General features: G+C 44.4%; 1 protein-coding gene across 1 annotated transcript in view; it reads right to left on the bottom strand.

Moving 5' to 3' along the window:
- The window catches only part of nav2a (neuron navigator 2a), a 105,605-nt gene that overhangs the window by 26,969 nt on the left and 64,788 nt on the right, over positions 1-13,848 (bottom strand). Inside the window, exons 13-15 of the mRNA XM_041943064.1 lie at positions 4,663-4,792; positions 2,012-2,330; positions 452-1,157 (exon numbers count right to left, since the gene is read on the bottom strand). Of these exons, the coding sequence (XP_041798998.1) occupies positions 452-1,157; positions 2,012-2,330; positions 4,663-4,792 (1,155 nt within the window). The remainder of the gene's footprint in view (positions 1-451; positions 1,158-2,011; positions 2,331-4,662; positions 4,793-13,848) is intronic.

Raw genomic sequence — 13,848 nt, 5'->3', positions numbered from 1 at the left:
TCAGCTCCTATTACCCCGCACCACACCCTGCCCCTCCACCCTGCCCCCTGCGCCGCCAAGGCTGAGGCTTGGCAGCTGATCAGCCCAGCTCAAGGCCTGCCTCTCACAATGGCCTGATTTAACCTCACTAAGCTTGTGTGTGTGTGTATGTGTGTGAGCATGTGTAAGTGTGTGTGTGTGTGTGTGTGTGTCTGAAACAAGCCCACACGTGTGATCCTTACTCACCACTGTTTATCATTTACTGTGACTACATGATTACTGTCTCTTGTGTGTGTGTGTGTGTGTGTGCTGTATGTGGGTAAATTCAAGCCCATACAAGAGGGCCCCACTTAGCATGGCTCATCAGGTAGCCGTCATTATGTCTGCAGAACTACCGACAATACAAATTATGTTCTGTAAGAGTGCACGTGTGTGTGTGCGCGCATGTGTGTGTGTGTGTGCGTGTGCTCACCTGCGCAGTGTAGGTGAAGAAACCTGCTGTCTTCCTGTCAGAGGAACAGTCGCTGCTCCTCCGCTCCTCAGGTTGTCGATCTCAGAGACGCCTTTCTCCCGATCCGTCTGATTGGCCAGCAGGCCTCCAGTGCCGTTGGTCTTGGTGATGCTGATTGAGTTTTTCCCATGAGACGTGACGGAGAGCACGGCGGCCTCAATGCTGCTGGTGGAGGAGCGGTTTCCGCTGCGGGCGGCTGCTCCCGAGCGGCTGGGCCTCGGCAGGCTGCGGTACTGCAGTGTGGAGCGGGCGCTCATGGGGAGGAAGCCGTCATCGTGGTGACCCAGCGCTGACCCGCCATCCTGCCCACCGGCCTTCAAGCCTCCAGCCAACGAACGTGCCCCGGACTTGGGCATCTTCCCCAGTGTGGCTGACCCACTCGTGATGGTGGCGCCGCTGGCAGTAACCATGGTTACCATGCCAGGACCCTGCTTCTTAAAGCCAAAGGTGCTGGTCGGGGTGCGCGAGGTGAGTGTGTGTGTCTGGGAGTGGGGGTCTGATACGGTGTGCGTGAGGACGTTTGTGGTCCCTGTGCGACTGGGGGGGATCGACTGCTTCTTTGCCTCGTCGCCGCTGCTGCGTCCTGCATCTGAGGGCGAGCGGTGGAGGCCATTAGCACGCGGAGAGAGACGACCCTTTTCAGACACCTTGACATCATCTGTTTTACCTGCAGACATACAAAACAAGGCGCTGATAGCTGAGGTGAAGAGGATGCATCTCCAAAAGTTTGCAAAGAGATTATCCTAAACAGTTAATAAGCACAAAGACGGCAGCATCTCAACCCATAAGGGACTAAACGTGAAAACATGACCACTTGGACAAACTCAAGACTTTGTCATTTTCCTTAGCTGTTGGCTGCATGCCCACTAAATGAACATCATTAATTACACACACACTCTATTCCCCTCAGACTGTTCTCTTTCACATCACACAGTAACGTCATGATCAGACAACTATTCAGGACGTATCCTTAAATGACTTCTACCTCTGAATGATAAATACTCCCTTCATTATCTATTATGTTCTGATTATTTATTTATTTTCACATCTAATAATATTCTAACTTTTTGCCAATGTTCCCTTAGTGTTGCAGCGACTCTTAACTTCCCAGCTCCTCTGCTGCTGCTCCACATACTGACGGAGCTGAAGTTACAAAATGTTAACAAATGAAGAGCGAACTATTCAAAACAGCATGTCAATAAATATGTCCAGTGTCTGTGCAGCACATAACACTGCAAAAACACTGTTCATTGTGCATTCAGACTTAAAATTAACATTTTCCACAAAGTAAGTGGAAACTTAAGATAATGCAACTTGTTTACAATTTCATTTAATACTGGTATATATATTTATGTATATATTTCTGGTATTTTTATTTAGGAAGTGAGGAGATAAAAGATGAGTAGAATATAACTGCATCAGCTAGGATCAAGAAATTATACTTGACGTATATTTAAATCTAATTATTTACAGATGCATCATTTATTTATATATCTTATTGGAGGTGGATGTTTGTGTTACCTGAACTGTGTGTTTTGAGGCCAGCGGAGCCCGTCGAGCTTGTGCTACTGGTGCTTTTAGTGCGGGGGGACGTCACCCCAACCTGAGCGGTCATGCCTCTCCTCCAAGAGCCAGTGTGGGACACGGAGGGGGTCTTCCTCCCCGAGCCGCCCTTGTCCGACTCGTCAGACATGTCGGAGGGGTTCCGGCGACTCCACTTGGATCCCGGCTCCATCCTGACCCCGCTGTCTGACCCTCCGTCTGGCCTCTTCACCTCGTCTCCTGACCAGGCCTGGTGCACGGCTGTGGAGGCCGAGTGCTTCTCTGCATCCGTCACAGGCTGGAAACACACACACACACACAGTATGTCAGATTTATTACTGCTGAAGAAAGCGTCTTTTAAGAAACGTTGTCAAGTGCTTCTAAAAAGCACTCCATTTTATGACGGCAGCCATCGTGCTGTGTTATCCTGCCAGCATCCACAACAGCATCACCTGAGCAGTTTGCTCAGTTTTAACTCAACAAATAATAAGTCATGTAAGTCTTCCAAATTCAAGAAGATGAACATTTTTTCTCTCTGTCTCTGCATGGAAACCATTACAATGACATTTTCCTTTCAAAACTGTGTTGTTACAGGTTTTGGCCGCTTTTCAAGGCAAAATGAGAAATAAATATTCTTAATTTTTTTCACTTGATTGAAATTTGAGACTTAAATATTTTGCATTTAAGTCTTGAGGTAGTCAAACCTCAGTCCGCCCTCAGAGTAGGAAAGTCCACTTGAGTCCACGTCTCAAATCCTAAATCTCCTCTGATGACTTGTTTACAACAAGAAGCATAAAAATAGCTCCCGCTGCTGATCACCCTGAACCTACAACACACTGTAAGCAACTTACAGCTGCACTGGAAATTTCTTTTAACTTTTTTTGTGGACTTTTTATTGTTTTAAATGAAAGCATGACTTAGCATGTTCAACATAGCCTTTATTTTTCCTTACAGTAAATTACAGCTGTTTGAGGGATGATGGCTGCTTCTAAGTTGATTCCGCAGCTGCTCAGTAGTTAAAAAAACCAAACACGGTCCAGCTGATCTTTCTTATCGCCAGAGGACAGACGAGGCAGGCTTAATTAACCTGCACTTAGTCAGGCAGCTGTACTGAGAGAAAGGCGCCTTTGTTTTTCTTCAGCACCTCTGCCTCTGCAGCAGTAATGGACGCACATCACATGGTGACTGGCTCCACACATCAGCAACAATACGGTGTGTGTGACACACACGTGAGTCAGCTGACAATATTACTGTCTCGCCGATCACTTTCCTGAACCTTAGTGGCTCTTAATCAGTGTTTAAAGGTTTGAGGCCAGTGTCAAGATCAGCTTTAGCTTTGTGAGTTCACAGCTGTGCCAGACCGACGTAGTCTCACATTCTTCCCTGAACGCAGAGGAATGCTGGGACAGACTGGGTTCAGGCAACTGAGGCCAAGAGGGAGAATATGTTTGCATCAGCTTAAGTCTATGTTTCTTTCAAACATTTTGCAAGACCAAATGAAATCAGGCTGCTTTACATCTGCAGATTTTTCATTTAAATTAATTCACAGGCTGAATGTAATGCTGCTGCCTTCAAATGGACCTCATGTGGTCATATTTTTGACAGATGCAATTGTATATAACAACAGTGTTGCTAGGCGACTGACAACCAGAAATAGGTGTTGCCTTGTTGCTTTGAAAAACATGGCGCAGGCAGGTTTCTAAAACCATCATTGTACATCGCAACTCTATCAGAAAACTTCTAAAAAGTTGCTAATATCTCTTCTCCTGAAAACAATAACCATGGCCCCTGTAAAATATGCCCTAAATAAAGCCACTGCTGCTTGGAGGGCATCTATCTATCTATCTATCTATCTATCTATCTATCTATCTATCTATCTATCTATCTATCTATCTATCAACACACTGTCACTTTATTCACCACCAGTTGTTAAGCTAATTCTTTTTGCACTACCGTTTACATTTGCACTATTACATTCTCAATGTTTCATTGTTTAGATTGTACAGTTTTTTACTTAGTTTGTACAGTTTTTATTTAGATTGTACAGTTTTTACTTACTTAGTTTGTACAGTTTTTATTTAGATTGTACAGTTTTTATTTATCTCTTTTTTAATATATGTCCTGTCACAAAGGGTTGAAGAGTAACGCAATTTCGATTCTCTGTTTGTCCTGTACATACTGCAGAATTGACAATAAAGCTGACTTTGACTATCTATCTATCTATCTATCATGTTGCTATATACAGTGGTATAATAATAAAAGAAAATCTCCAACTGTCATAACTGTTTGCAGACACATGCAGAAGAGAACCTGGACCACCAGCACAACTGGAGTTTGATGGAATTTCATCAAATCTGAGTACAAAAAAAACTAAATCAGAAATTGTGTTGGGTAGTTTACATATTTGGTGTTTAGATAAATGAATACCTGAATGTTTTGTACATTGTGCTTTTATACAAAAAAATTGATAAAGATTTAATTTTATTTATTTTACTCTGAGCTTAATGAATCCAGATACTTCACCAACTTGGAACCAGGTCCAAAACAGAGCTGGCTATCTCAACCTGTGGTACAGTCATAAAACAAAGTATTTTTCTTAAATAAGGGCGGGTGTGGGTGTGTAGTCTTACCTGTGTGCTGAGGCCTTTGCGTTGTGCAGCAGGCGTGTTGGCGTAGGAGGAGATGGAGGAGCTGGTGTTGATGTCATCTGTGTCGATGTTGTCGCTGATGCCACTGCTCACAGAGCTGCTGTCATCCCAGCTGGACACACACACACACACAAAGAAAGAGAGACAGACTCACTTTAATACTCCTCAAACAATAAATCTTGCAGAGTAGACACGATGGGGGAGTCCACTTGGCTCTTGTTAGTTGGCGGCTCTTTGGGAACATGTTTTATTCCTCTTTGAAGACACTGAATCCACTCAGCAGACAGTCTGCAGAGCCTGACGACACAGCAGTGAGGTGTGACGCTTCTTATACCAAGAACACAACACTGCTCTGATTCAGTCAGCTGAACCATGTAGAGACAAGGATGCTTTTTGGAGCTGCAAATCAGGGTGTAAAACTGTATGCGTCTACATGCAAAAAGACAAATCTTCGTCTTGCAAGGACAGCAAGTATGTGTGTTCAGCTTCTTTTCAGATAAATATATGGCTTTTTATGAAAAGCAAAGAAAAACTTGCAGCATTGAGAAGAAATAAAAAGATTGATAAAAAGATGGATCCGCCGTCTGTGACTGCCTGGTGATCCTCTTCCTTTAATCTCCATCTAAACTGGCTTCAGTTTGGGTACGCACACACTTACACACAAACAGGCTGAATGGGGCTGTCTATCATACCAACAAAGGCTTGTCGGAGGGGTGACATCATGGGGTGTTTGTGTGTGTGTGTCTGTGTGTGTGTGTGTGTGTGTGAGTTGTTCAAACAGACCCATCTGAACAGAACAAACAGGCCGGGAGTTAATGCAGGATATTTGTAAATATGTGTGTGTGTGTGTCTGGTGTGTGTGTACGCGCTGGGAGTCTGAGGGGGACAGGAAGCCTGGCCAGTTGGCAAACATCACTCTGAAAGGACCAGAGGGTGGCTGATGGTGTCGGCCAGTGCAGGGTTGGCTGCACCAGAGGACACGCGTGCACACATGCTCACATGCAAACGCGCACGCACACACACACACACACACACACACACACACAAACACAAACACACACACACACACACACACAGAGCTGGCATTGTCAGTTCCTTCAATTCAAACTAATGAAACATAAAAACCTGTCAAGACAGTCTTTTGTATGACACCAGTGAAATACAAACATGCAAATAATCACTAATCACATACGCATGCACACGTACACACAGACACACACACACAGTATGAACACACACACAGTGCTTGAAGGAGTCTCACACCTTCTTGTCTCTTTGGCTGGCACGCTGACTGTTTCTCTTGCTTTCCCAGGTCTGCAGTTACTCAGTAACTTCATTTATTGATTAAGCTGTTGATTATTTTTTGCCAATAAACTGATTTACTGCTTAGTCTATAAAAAAATCAAACACCCATCAACAAGTTCTCAGAGCCCGAGATGATGCCAACCAATTGCTTAAGACAGCAGTGCTGCCAGCAGTCTGAAACAAAAGATACTAAGTAAAATACATCAAGAAAAAAACTAATGCTCAAATCTAAGTAGATGGAACGACAGTTCCAAAACTCAACTCAAATCACTAGTTATCAAATAATCAATGGATCAACTAACTGTTATCAACACTATAATCATCTTATTAATGGGTCTGCATGATGTTTGAACATTGTCATTGCTACTGCCAATATGATGTCTGGTGTATCTGATACTGATCTTTTTAGTTAACTTAACAAAATGAGCCAAACTTGTCCAAAGATCAGTGTTACATATTGTGGCCTAAAGAAAACAGTCTAAAGTTTCCTGAAAATTTAGTCATCCTACATCTGACAGCTGCTGATGTTGATGACACAGAAACATTTCATTTTGTGCAAAAATGGCTGAAGTTCAATCTCCAGGGCTGCATATCAGCTCCCATTTATCATCAGTCACATTTTTAGACGAGCAAGATCAATGCAGAGTGGCTCAGCAGCCAACTTGGAAGTCCTGAACGTTTCCCACCACCAACATGAATGCAGCATCATAATTATGGCTTGAAAAAAAACTAAACAAAAACAAAGAATGCTCAATGGCTCAAATCCCAGATTCAGACTACCACCAAAATCTAATCAGCTGGTCTTTGGCGGATTTCGAGCCAAATACATCTGCTGCTTTTTCAGCAACCTTGCAAACAACCTGACAAACAGAGACGGAGGGAAAACATGACTTCCTTCAGGATTCACCAGCAGAATAAATCAAACAGCAGCAGAGCGGAGACACAGAAAGCATCCGTGGAGCAGACCTGCTGAGGGGTGCTGAGAGATTTAGAGTGGCCACAACCGTCTCAACTCGTCCATACAGCCACAGGGGAAAGTCCCCCCCCAAAACACACACACACACACACCCAGAGAAAGAAAATAAAGAAATGTGGACAGCCATGAAGAAACACACACGTACAAACCCACCAGGATCTCAATGCTCCCTCAACGAGGACAAAGAGAAGAACAAAAGTTCACTGACACAGTTACGCGCACACGCACACACACATGCATCTACCTGGTCAGGGTGCCTGGGTTGCCGTGGGAACCAGAGCGCTGCGGGAAAATGCCAAGCTGGACAGAGAGCTTCATGACTTCATGCCGCTGAGAGAGTTCACACAGCCAAATATCTCTCCCTCTCTCTGTCTGCCTCTCTCGCTCTCTCTCTGAGCTTTCCAATGTCTCTCGCCCTCTCTCTCGCCCTGGCAGCGTTCCTAGATCGAGCTCCTTTGTCGCTCGTTGCACTGATGCTTCATCCCCCGGGCACTGTTCGTCTCTCTCTGGACTAACTGAGAGAGAAACTGGGGGGGAGAAGAGGGAAGGACCTGCCCTGCTTCTGGTAACATGAGCCTCCCCCGGGACAGTTAACCACTTCACTGCTGCAGCCACGCCACTAATAGAGCACACTAAGAGACAAGCAAACACACCCCGAGCCCTAAATAAGCCACTTCAGCCTAACAAGAATCAAACGGCAACACAAGTCAAAGCCGCATGATCACAGGCAAACTCGCCGAAACTGAAGGACAATCCTCACCCCGCCGCTGCTTTCCTGTGTTTCCCAGCTATGGTTTCTGTCTATGTGTGTCTGTGTGTACAAGACTGCAATTTCCCAGACAGATCCACCCTGACTAGCTGACAAGCCAGTGCTAATTAGAGATCAGGGCAAGCGGCATGGCCCAGCCCACAGCCTCCTGCTGGCAAAGCAACCCGCCAGTTAACAACCACCGAGCCCTTTACGGCCAATCACAGGAGACGGAGACCTTAAATGCGGGCTGCCCCCGGGAGGAAGTGGTGCCAAAACACAGGCTGACAAGGCAGACAACTAATAGATCATCACACTGAGGAGAAGCTTCTTCCTCTTCTTTTGAAAGGGTCAATTCAGCCAAAATCACACACAGAAAAAACACATATACCTCTTACAGCACTGAGCCATGTGGATAGTTTTGGGATTTTCAGATTTCTGCCTCCACCATTACACGCTGGAGGGGAATGCGATTCTGTTTCTGGTGCTCATTGCAATTACAAAAGGTTGGAATTTGGGTTAATCAGCTGCGTGTGCAGTTAAGACTTTGAGAGCAAGCTTGTCGCTCACCAGGATGACATAAGACTTCATTCTCTCACTCTCCCTAAAGAGGCTAAAAGGCCTGGAACCCGGTCAGAGAGGACAGTGGTGCACAAGGAAAAGTAACCAAAATCAAGACATTCCAGAGCGGAACCTCGTCTCTGGCCGCGTCGCTTTAGAAAGCTTTCTGCCTTCCCAAAGGGGTCAGAGTTCAGAGGTCAAACCTCCAAAGCTTCCTTCAAGAGAGGAGCAAAGTGGGGGAGGCAAGGGGACCAATGAAAAAAAGAGGCTGCCTTGTGGGTCAGCCAATAGGAGTGTCTGGAAGTGTCCTGAGAAAAAGTCCGTGGCTGTGTTTGTTTAACTTTTCTTGTGCGCGGCCCTCGGGACTGCGGTCGGTCGATGAGTTGGTTGGCGCTGCAGTTCTGTAACCCCCCTCCTGAAAAAGCCGGTCCGACTCTGGCACATGCACACAGGATCTGTGCCGCAGAAATATACACACAGACATGCGGCCACAACAGAGCCGTGAAGCAGAAGTAAGGGGATTTCCTGTGTTTGAGGAGCGCCTACTGGTCCTCACAGCGCAGCTGGATCATATAACCCCAACCTCTGTCTCTGTCCACACAGACAGACAGACAGACAGACAGACAGACAGACAGGCAGGCAGGCAGGCAGGGCGAGGAAGAGGGACCGTCCCTGATTTACAGGCCTCAGAGATGTGGGGGGACACCACGGACAGCGGAGCTGATGTTGTGACTTCATCTCCAATATATCAGCACTATCAGAGATACGCAGAACAATTTTATTCATACCAGGAAATATGGTTTTCATAACAGCACAAAATGAAAAACAAGCTTCCTTCATTGGCCATAACGCAACCTGGCCTTTTATCAGTTTTTAGTGGAATTGGGTCTTTTTGATGCCTTAGTTTGAAAATTGGAATATGTTTCTCAGCAAAACCTTATTTCTTATCTAACAAAACAAGCCAAACATCTTAAATTCAAATGTTATATACACACACGCAGCTGTGCAAGGACTTTGACTGCATAAAATCTGGTCTAAAACGGGCATAAATCAAGACCTATGTGATCATACAACGGTTAAACAGGATTGGAAATCTGACCAGACACGTGATGCCAGTTTCTGAGACACATTTCTTTTACTGTGTATATATTTTAAAACAGAATGCAACGTGTCCAGACAGGCATAAAACTCATATGGAAATGAGGCTACTTGTAGCCAGTTTTGCCAGTTTTATTGTATCACAGAGAAACATCACGATTCCTCACAACAGCATCTGTACTTGGAGCAGCTTCAGTGTTGGAACATGTGTTAGGCTAATACAGGCAGGCTCTTGGCTATTTAGATGTGCGGTTTTGATATGATCACAGGTGTACCTGTACTGGATCGGTTAAATGTCACGTTTTTGATATTATTCTGACAAGTGTCAAGTGTTTTTTCCCCACAAAAACAAAACAAATAGGAAAATCTATACTTAAGAAGCAGCGTTATCATTGTTGCAACATTTAAAGGTTATTTTTTACATTTTTTAAAGACTACAACTGTATGTTTTTTTTGTATTTTTTTGTTAGGAGTAAATAGTGTGAAGGTGAAGGAGGCAGTGAAGGGGCCTCTGGGACGGCACACATTCCAGGCTGGAGACCAGGATCTGCGTGGTACGAAAATGACACAGCTGTCCCTGCACTGACGAGAAATGACAGGACTGGACAACACACTGAGGAATGTCTCTCTGTCTCGCTCCCTGTCTGTCTCTCTCTCTCTCTCTCCCGTCTCTGGTCCCATTGTCTCCTGTCTTGGGAAAACATTTGCTATCTGCACTCAGAATTTATGAAAGCATTTAGATCCCTCTGGCCGCCTCTCTTTCACACAGATTTCCTTTGACTCGTCTCCTTCTCTCTCGCTGTCTGTTTGATGTGTAAACACACACTCCCTTAGGTTCGACCGACTGACCCGGATCCACAGCAAAAACACGGCAGAACTCTTCACACACCTGACACGCATCGCTGAACGCAGGCACACGACTCTGCCGTGCTGCATCCGCTCGTGCAACAAAAAGCGGAATTTAAAAGACTGCTGGGAAAAACATGTGGAATTTCTCACGTGCGTGCAGACACACTACTTAAACACACACTGCATACAAACCAACTTATTGTCGCCTCAGTGCTAGAATGAAACACAAGGCTCTAAGTCCTGCCTCTCCACCTGTGCTCTGCAAAAAAGATTAATGGGATCTCTGGAGGCCAAATAATAAAAAATTTGGGGTGCAGCTGCAACACAAAGGCAAACTTTGTTGAAAGTCTTTTTGATGCTCATCTGGTTTGAAGTCTTCTTTAAAAGTGTCTCCAGATGAAAGATGAAGATACACTTTAATAAAACATTTTCAGGAGTTTCCTCTCTCAACTTCAAGCCACTATTTTTCCTTCTTTCCCTGTTTTTCCACAGATGTTCTCAGTCGCTTCTCCATCTGAACTTAATTTTTGGTTACACAGTGCAGAAATGTGTATTAAATACGTCTTTATGTTTATTAATGGAGAAGAAATGCAGCAAACTAATTAAGCTGCATAGATAGAAACACAAACACAATAAACATGTTGTCAATTAATCAATAGAAAACTTGAATTTGTTACTGATAGTGTGGAAAGTTATTAAGCTTAATGCTGGCCTTTTCAAGCCCAAACATAGCTCAAACCCCCAGAACTTTAATATAACCTCTCGTGGATCTCCCAAAGATTGCAAAGACACCAAGTGCTGCATGTCAGGCTGAATTTTAGGGAAATTTGGGCATTTTCCCAACTTGAAAGTTACTCACGGTAATATAAAATGGGCAAACTGTAAATTCAAGGGTTAAAATCAGAAATTAAACAGGAACTTTCCCTTATGAAAGATACCGTTTGGGGCTTATGATACCAAATCTTACCAATATGTGGGTCTGCAGCCTGTTACTTTTAAAGAGTCCCTGACATGAAACCTCTTTTGCACGCGGGCTTTTGTCCCCGAGCTTTTCCTGCAGCTCACGTGGTGAAATGTGGATAATCAACTTTATCCTGTTACTTTAAAGCTGCAACCTGCACGAACCTGCTGACTCCTCTGCTTCCCACCCGCACCCAACCTGACGTAAAATATCAGTCGAGGGAGTTACATGGAGGTGAATAGAGGATTGAAACTTACCCCTGTGCTGCGAGCTCTGAAAGCCACTCACTAGAAATGAATTAAAGTCCATCATGCTTAGTTCCTTTACTCTACTTTCTCCATCTATTGTTCCCTCCTGATGGCCTGGTTCAGACCGAGCCTCTGACCTCTGCGCTTCCCTTCAAAAACAGTTGGCTCGGTGGCTGCTTCAGCTGGCGGAGGCTCATATACTTTGCAATCAAGACGTCCTTGTTTTGAATCTGGCCCGCATCCTTTGTTGCATATCAAGCTTTTCCCTCTCTGTGGGTCATTTCCACATCTGACTGCTTTCAGCAGAGCAATAAAAAAAGAAAAACAACAAGTTCAAACAAACAGTTTGACCGAGGAGTTCGTGAGAGTGAGCGGTGTGGATGTGGCAGCGTTTGACATAAAAAAACAGAATGTGTGAGAGGAAAAACCTTAGTTACCTGAGTGAGCCCCACCCTCTGCAGTGTGTGTGTGTGTGTGTGTCTGTGTGTGTGTGTGTGTGTGTGTTTCCTCGGGCGAGGCAGGTGTGCTTGTCGAATGCCCAGAGGGAGGAAAGATGCTCTGCTGATACAGTATCCATAGCAACTAAAACATAATTTCTCTTTAGACTCTGCCTCCGTTTCTCTGTTCTCATAACAAACCACCTCCTCCCACGTGAAGATGGGAAGTAAATTTCCACTATATGTGGTTACACTACAAATAAATCTACATTTTAACACGTAAATGTAGCTTTTTACAATAGTTGCTGCCAGTACAGTACGATTATTTCAATCTTGTGGCAATAAAAATCAATGTGTCCTCAAAGATGTTCCACAAATGATCACACCCCGGACACATCAGAGAGCGGCATGACAAAATTCAGCCTTGTCTTCACGAAATATGCAATTCTAAAAGCTTAGTGACATAATTACTAGTGTAGCAGGTGAGCTAACATGCTAGCGATCATCAGTCACAATGGCTCTCAGCAGCCTTACAGAGGAAGCCTGCCTGTTATAGCAAGCTTGTTCACACAGTTTCTAACGGGCCAATAACTTGAAACATTTCATTCAAATGACATATTTCCACCATCTACTCCTGTCGCCTTCTTCTTTGGTGCAACAGTTATACTCGGACAGAGGCGGGCTGAATAAAAATTGATGGTGCAGGCTATGACATCTTGTTATTTGTCAGTGGTGCAAATCTGTGTGTCAAAGTTCACCAAATGAAAATGTGTGCAGATTTAATCTGTCCCCACAAGCAAACCTACTGATCAGAGCAATATGGAAAGAATCGATTGTTGTTTTAAATGCTGGTACGACCTGCCCTTCAGGCAGAATGCTAAAAAAAAAAAAAAAAAAAAAAGAATAAGAAAGAGGACACAGCTCACAGAAAATTGTGGCTTTGTATTGAAAACACATTAAAATTATCCTGCAGCAATGAGGATTCGCTTTTCACTTTTTAAAACAAGGAAATAAGAGTGAAATGATTAAATGGAGATTTTTGCAGTGTAGGTGGAGGAGTGTTGTGCAGCAGCAGCAGCAGCTGGGTGTATGTGGGTGTGTGTGGGAGCATCATTAGCTTGGGAACATATTTGACCTCACATCTTGAATCAAATAGCTACAGATTGCAGGTCAGACTGCATTAGACTGCTCTAGTGTGCCCCAGAACGCCTCAGTGGACCAGCTTCATTACAACCCACACACACACAGACACACACACAGACACACACACACACACACACACACACACACACACACACACACACACCACTGGGACGCAGCAGATTGCAGCTTTCAACATGAACTTGGCTGGGAGGCATTTACAGCATTTAGTATTCCGGCAGAGTCAAAGGCTGTGTGAGAGCCTGGATATCTGTGGAACAGTATTTGGTTGCATGAAATGTGTGGTGAGCAGAAGTGAGTGCAGAAGATAAGGGGAGAGCAGACAATAGATAGGTGTGCCTGTATCTCAGAGCAAATGCTGAACACATTCTCTTCTCTCAGTGAATGTGAGGCTGATAAACACACGTACAAAAGCCGTTCCTTTTTCTCCATTTTATCTTTTCTTGTGTAAAGACTAAATCTCGACAGATTTCATCAGTCTGCGGTGATTTATAGACGTCATTGCGGGCTTTTTTAATCACCGACGGCAGACGGTCAGGTCGAGTGAGACTGGAGTTCATTCTAAGTTTCAGAAGTTTTCTTACTTTCCTCTTTGACATTTAAATTCAAGATTTTCTGATTCTCATCTAATAGGAAAGGAATGGCACTAATCCCACTTGCCAGCATGTCGGAAGCTCTCAGTCTAATGGTTTTGGATTGCTATGGTCTTTTATCAACATGGTAGCGAAGCCAACATGCAAAGACTTAAATGGACTAAGCATGCAAGTTGACTTCAATCCTGGTCTGACTGTACCATTTCTACCAAGCTCTCACGCAGTCTGAGT

Source organism: Chelmon rostratus, chromosome 1 (genome assembly GCF_017976325.1).
Source record: "Chelmon rostratus isolate fCheRos1 chromosome 1, fCheRos1.pri, whole genome shotgun sequence".
Taxonomy (NCBI): domain Eukaryota; kingdom Metazoa; phylum Chordata; class Actinopteri; order Chaetodontiformes; family Chaetodontidae; genus Chelmon; species Chelmon rostratus.
Note: the sequence above shows the minus strand (reverse complement) of the source record. Positions and strands in the feature narration are given on the sequence as shown.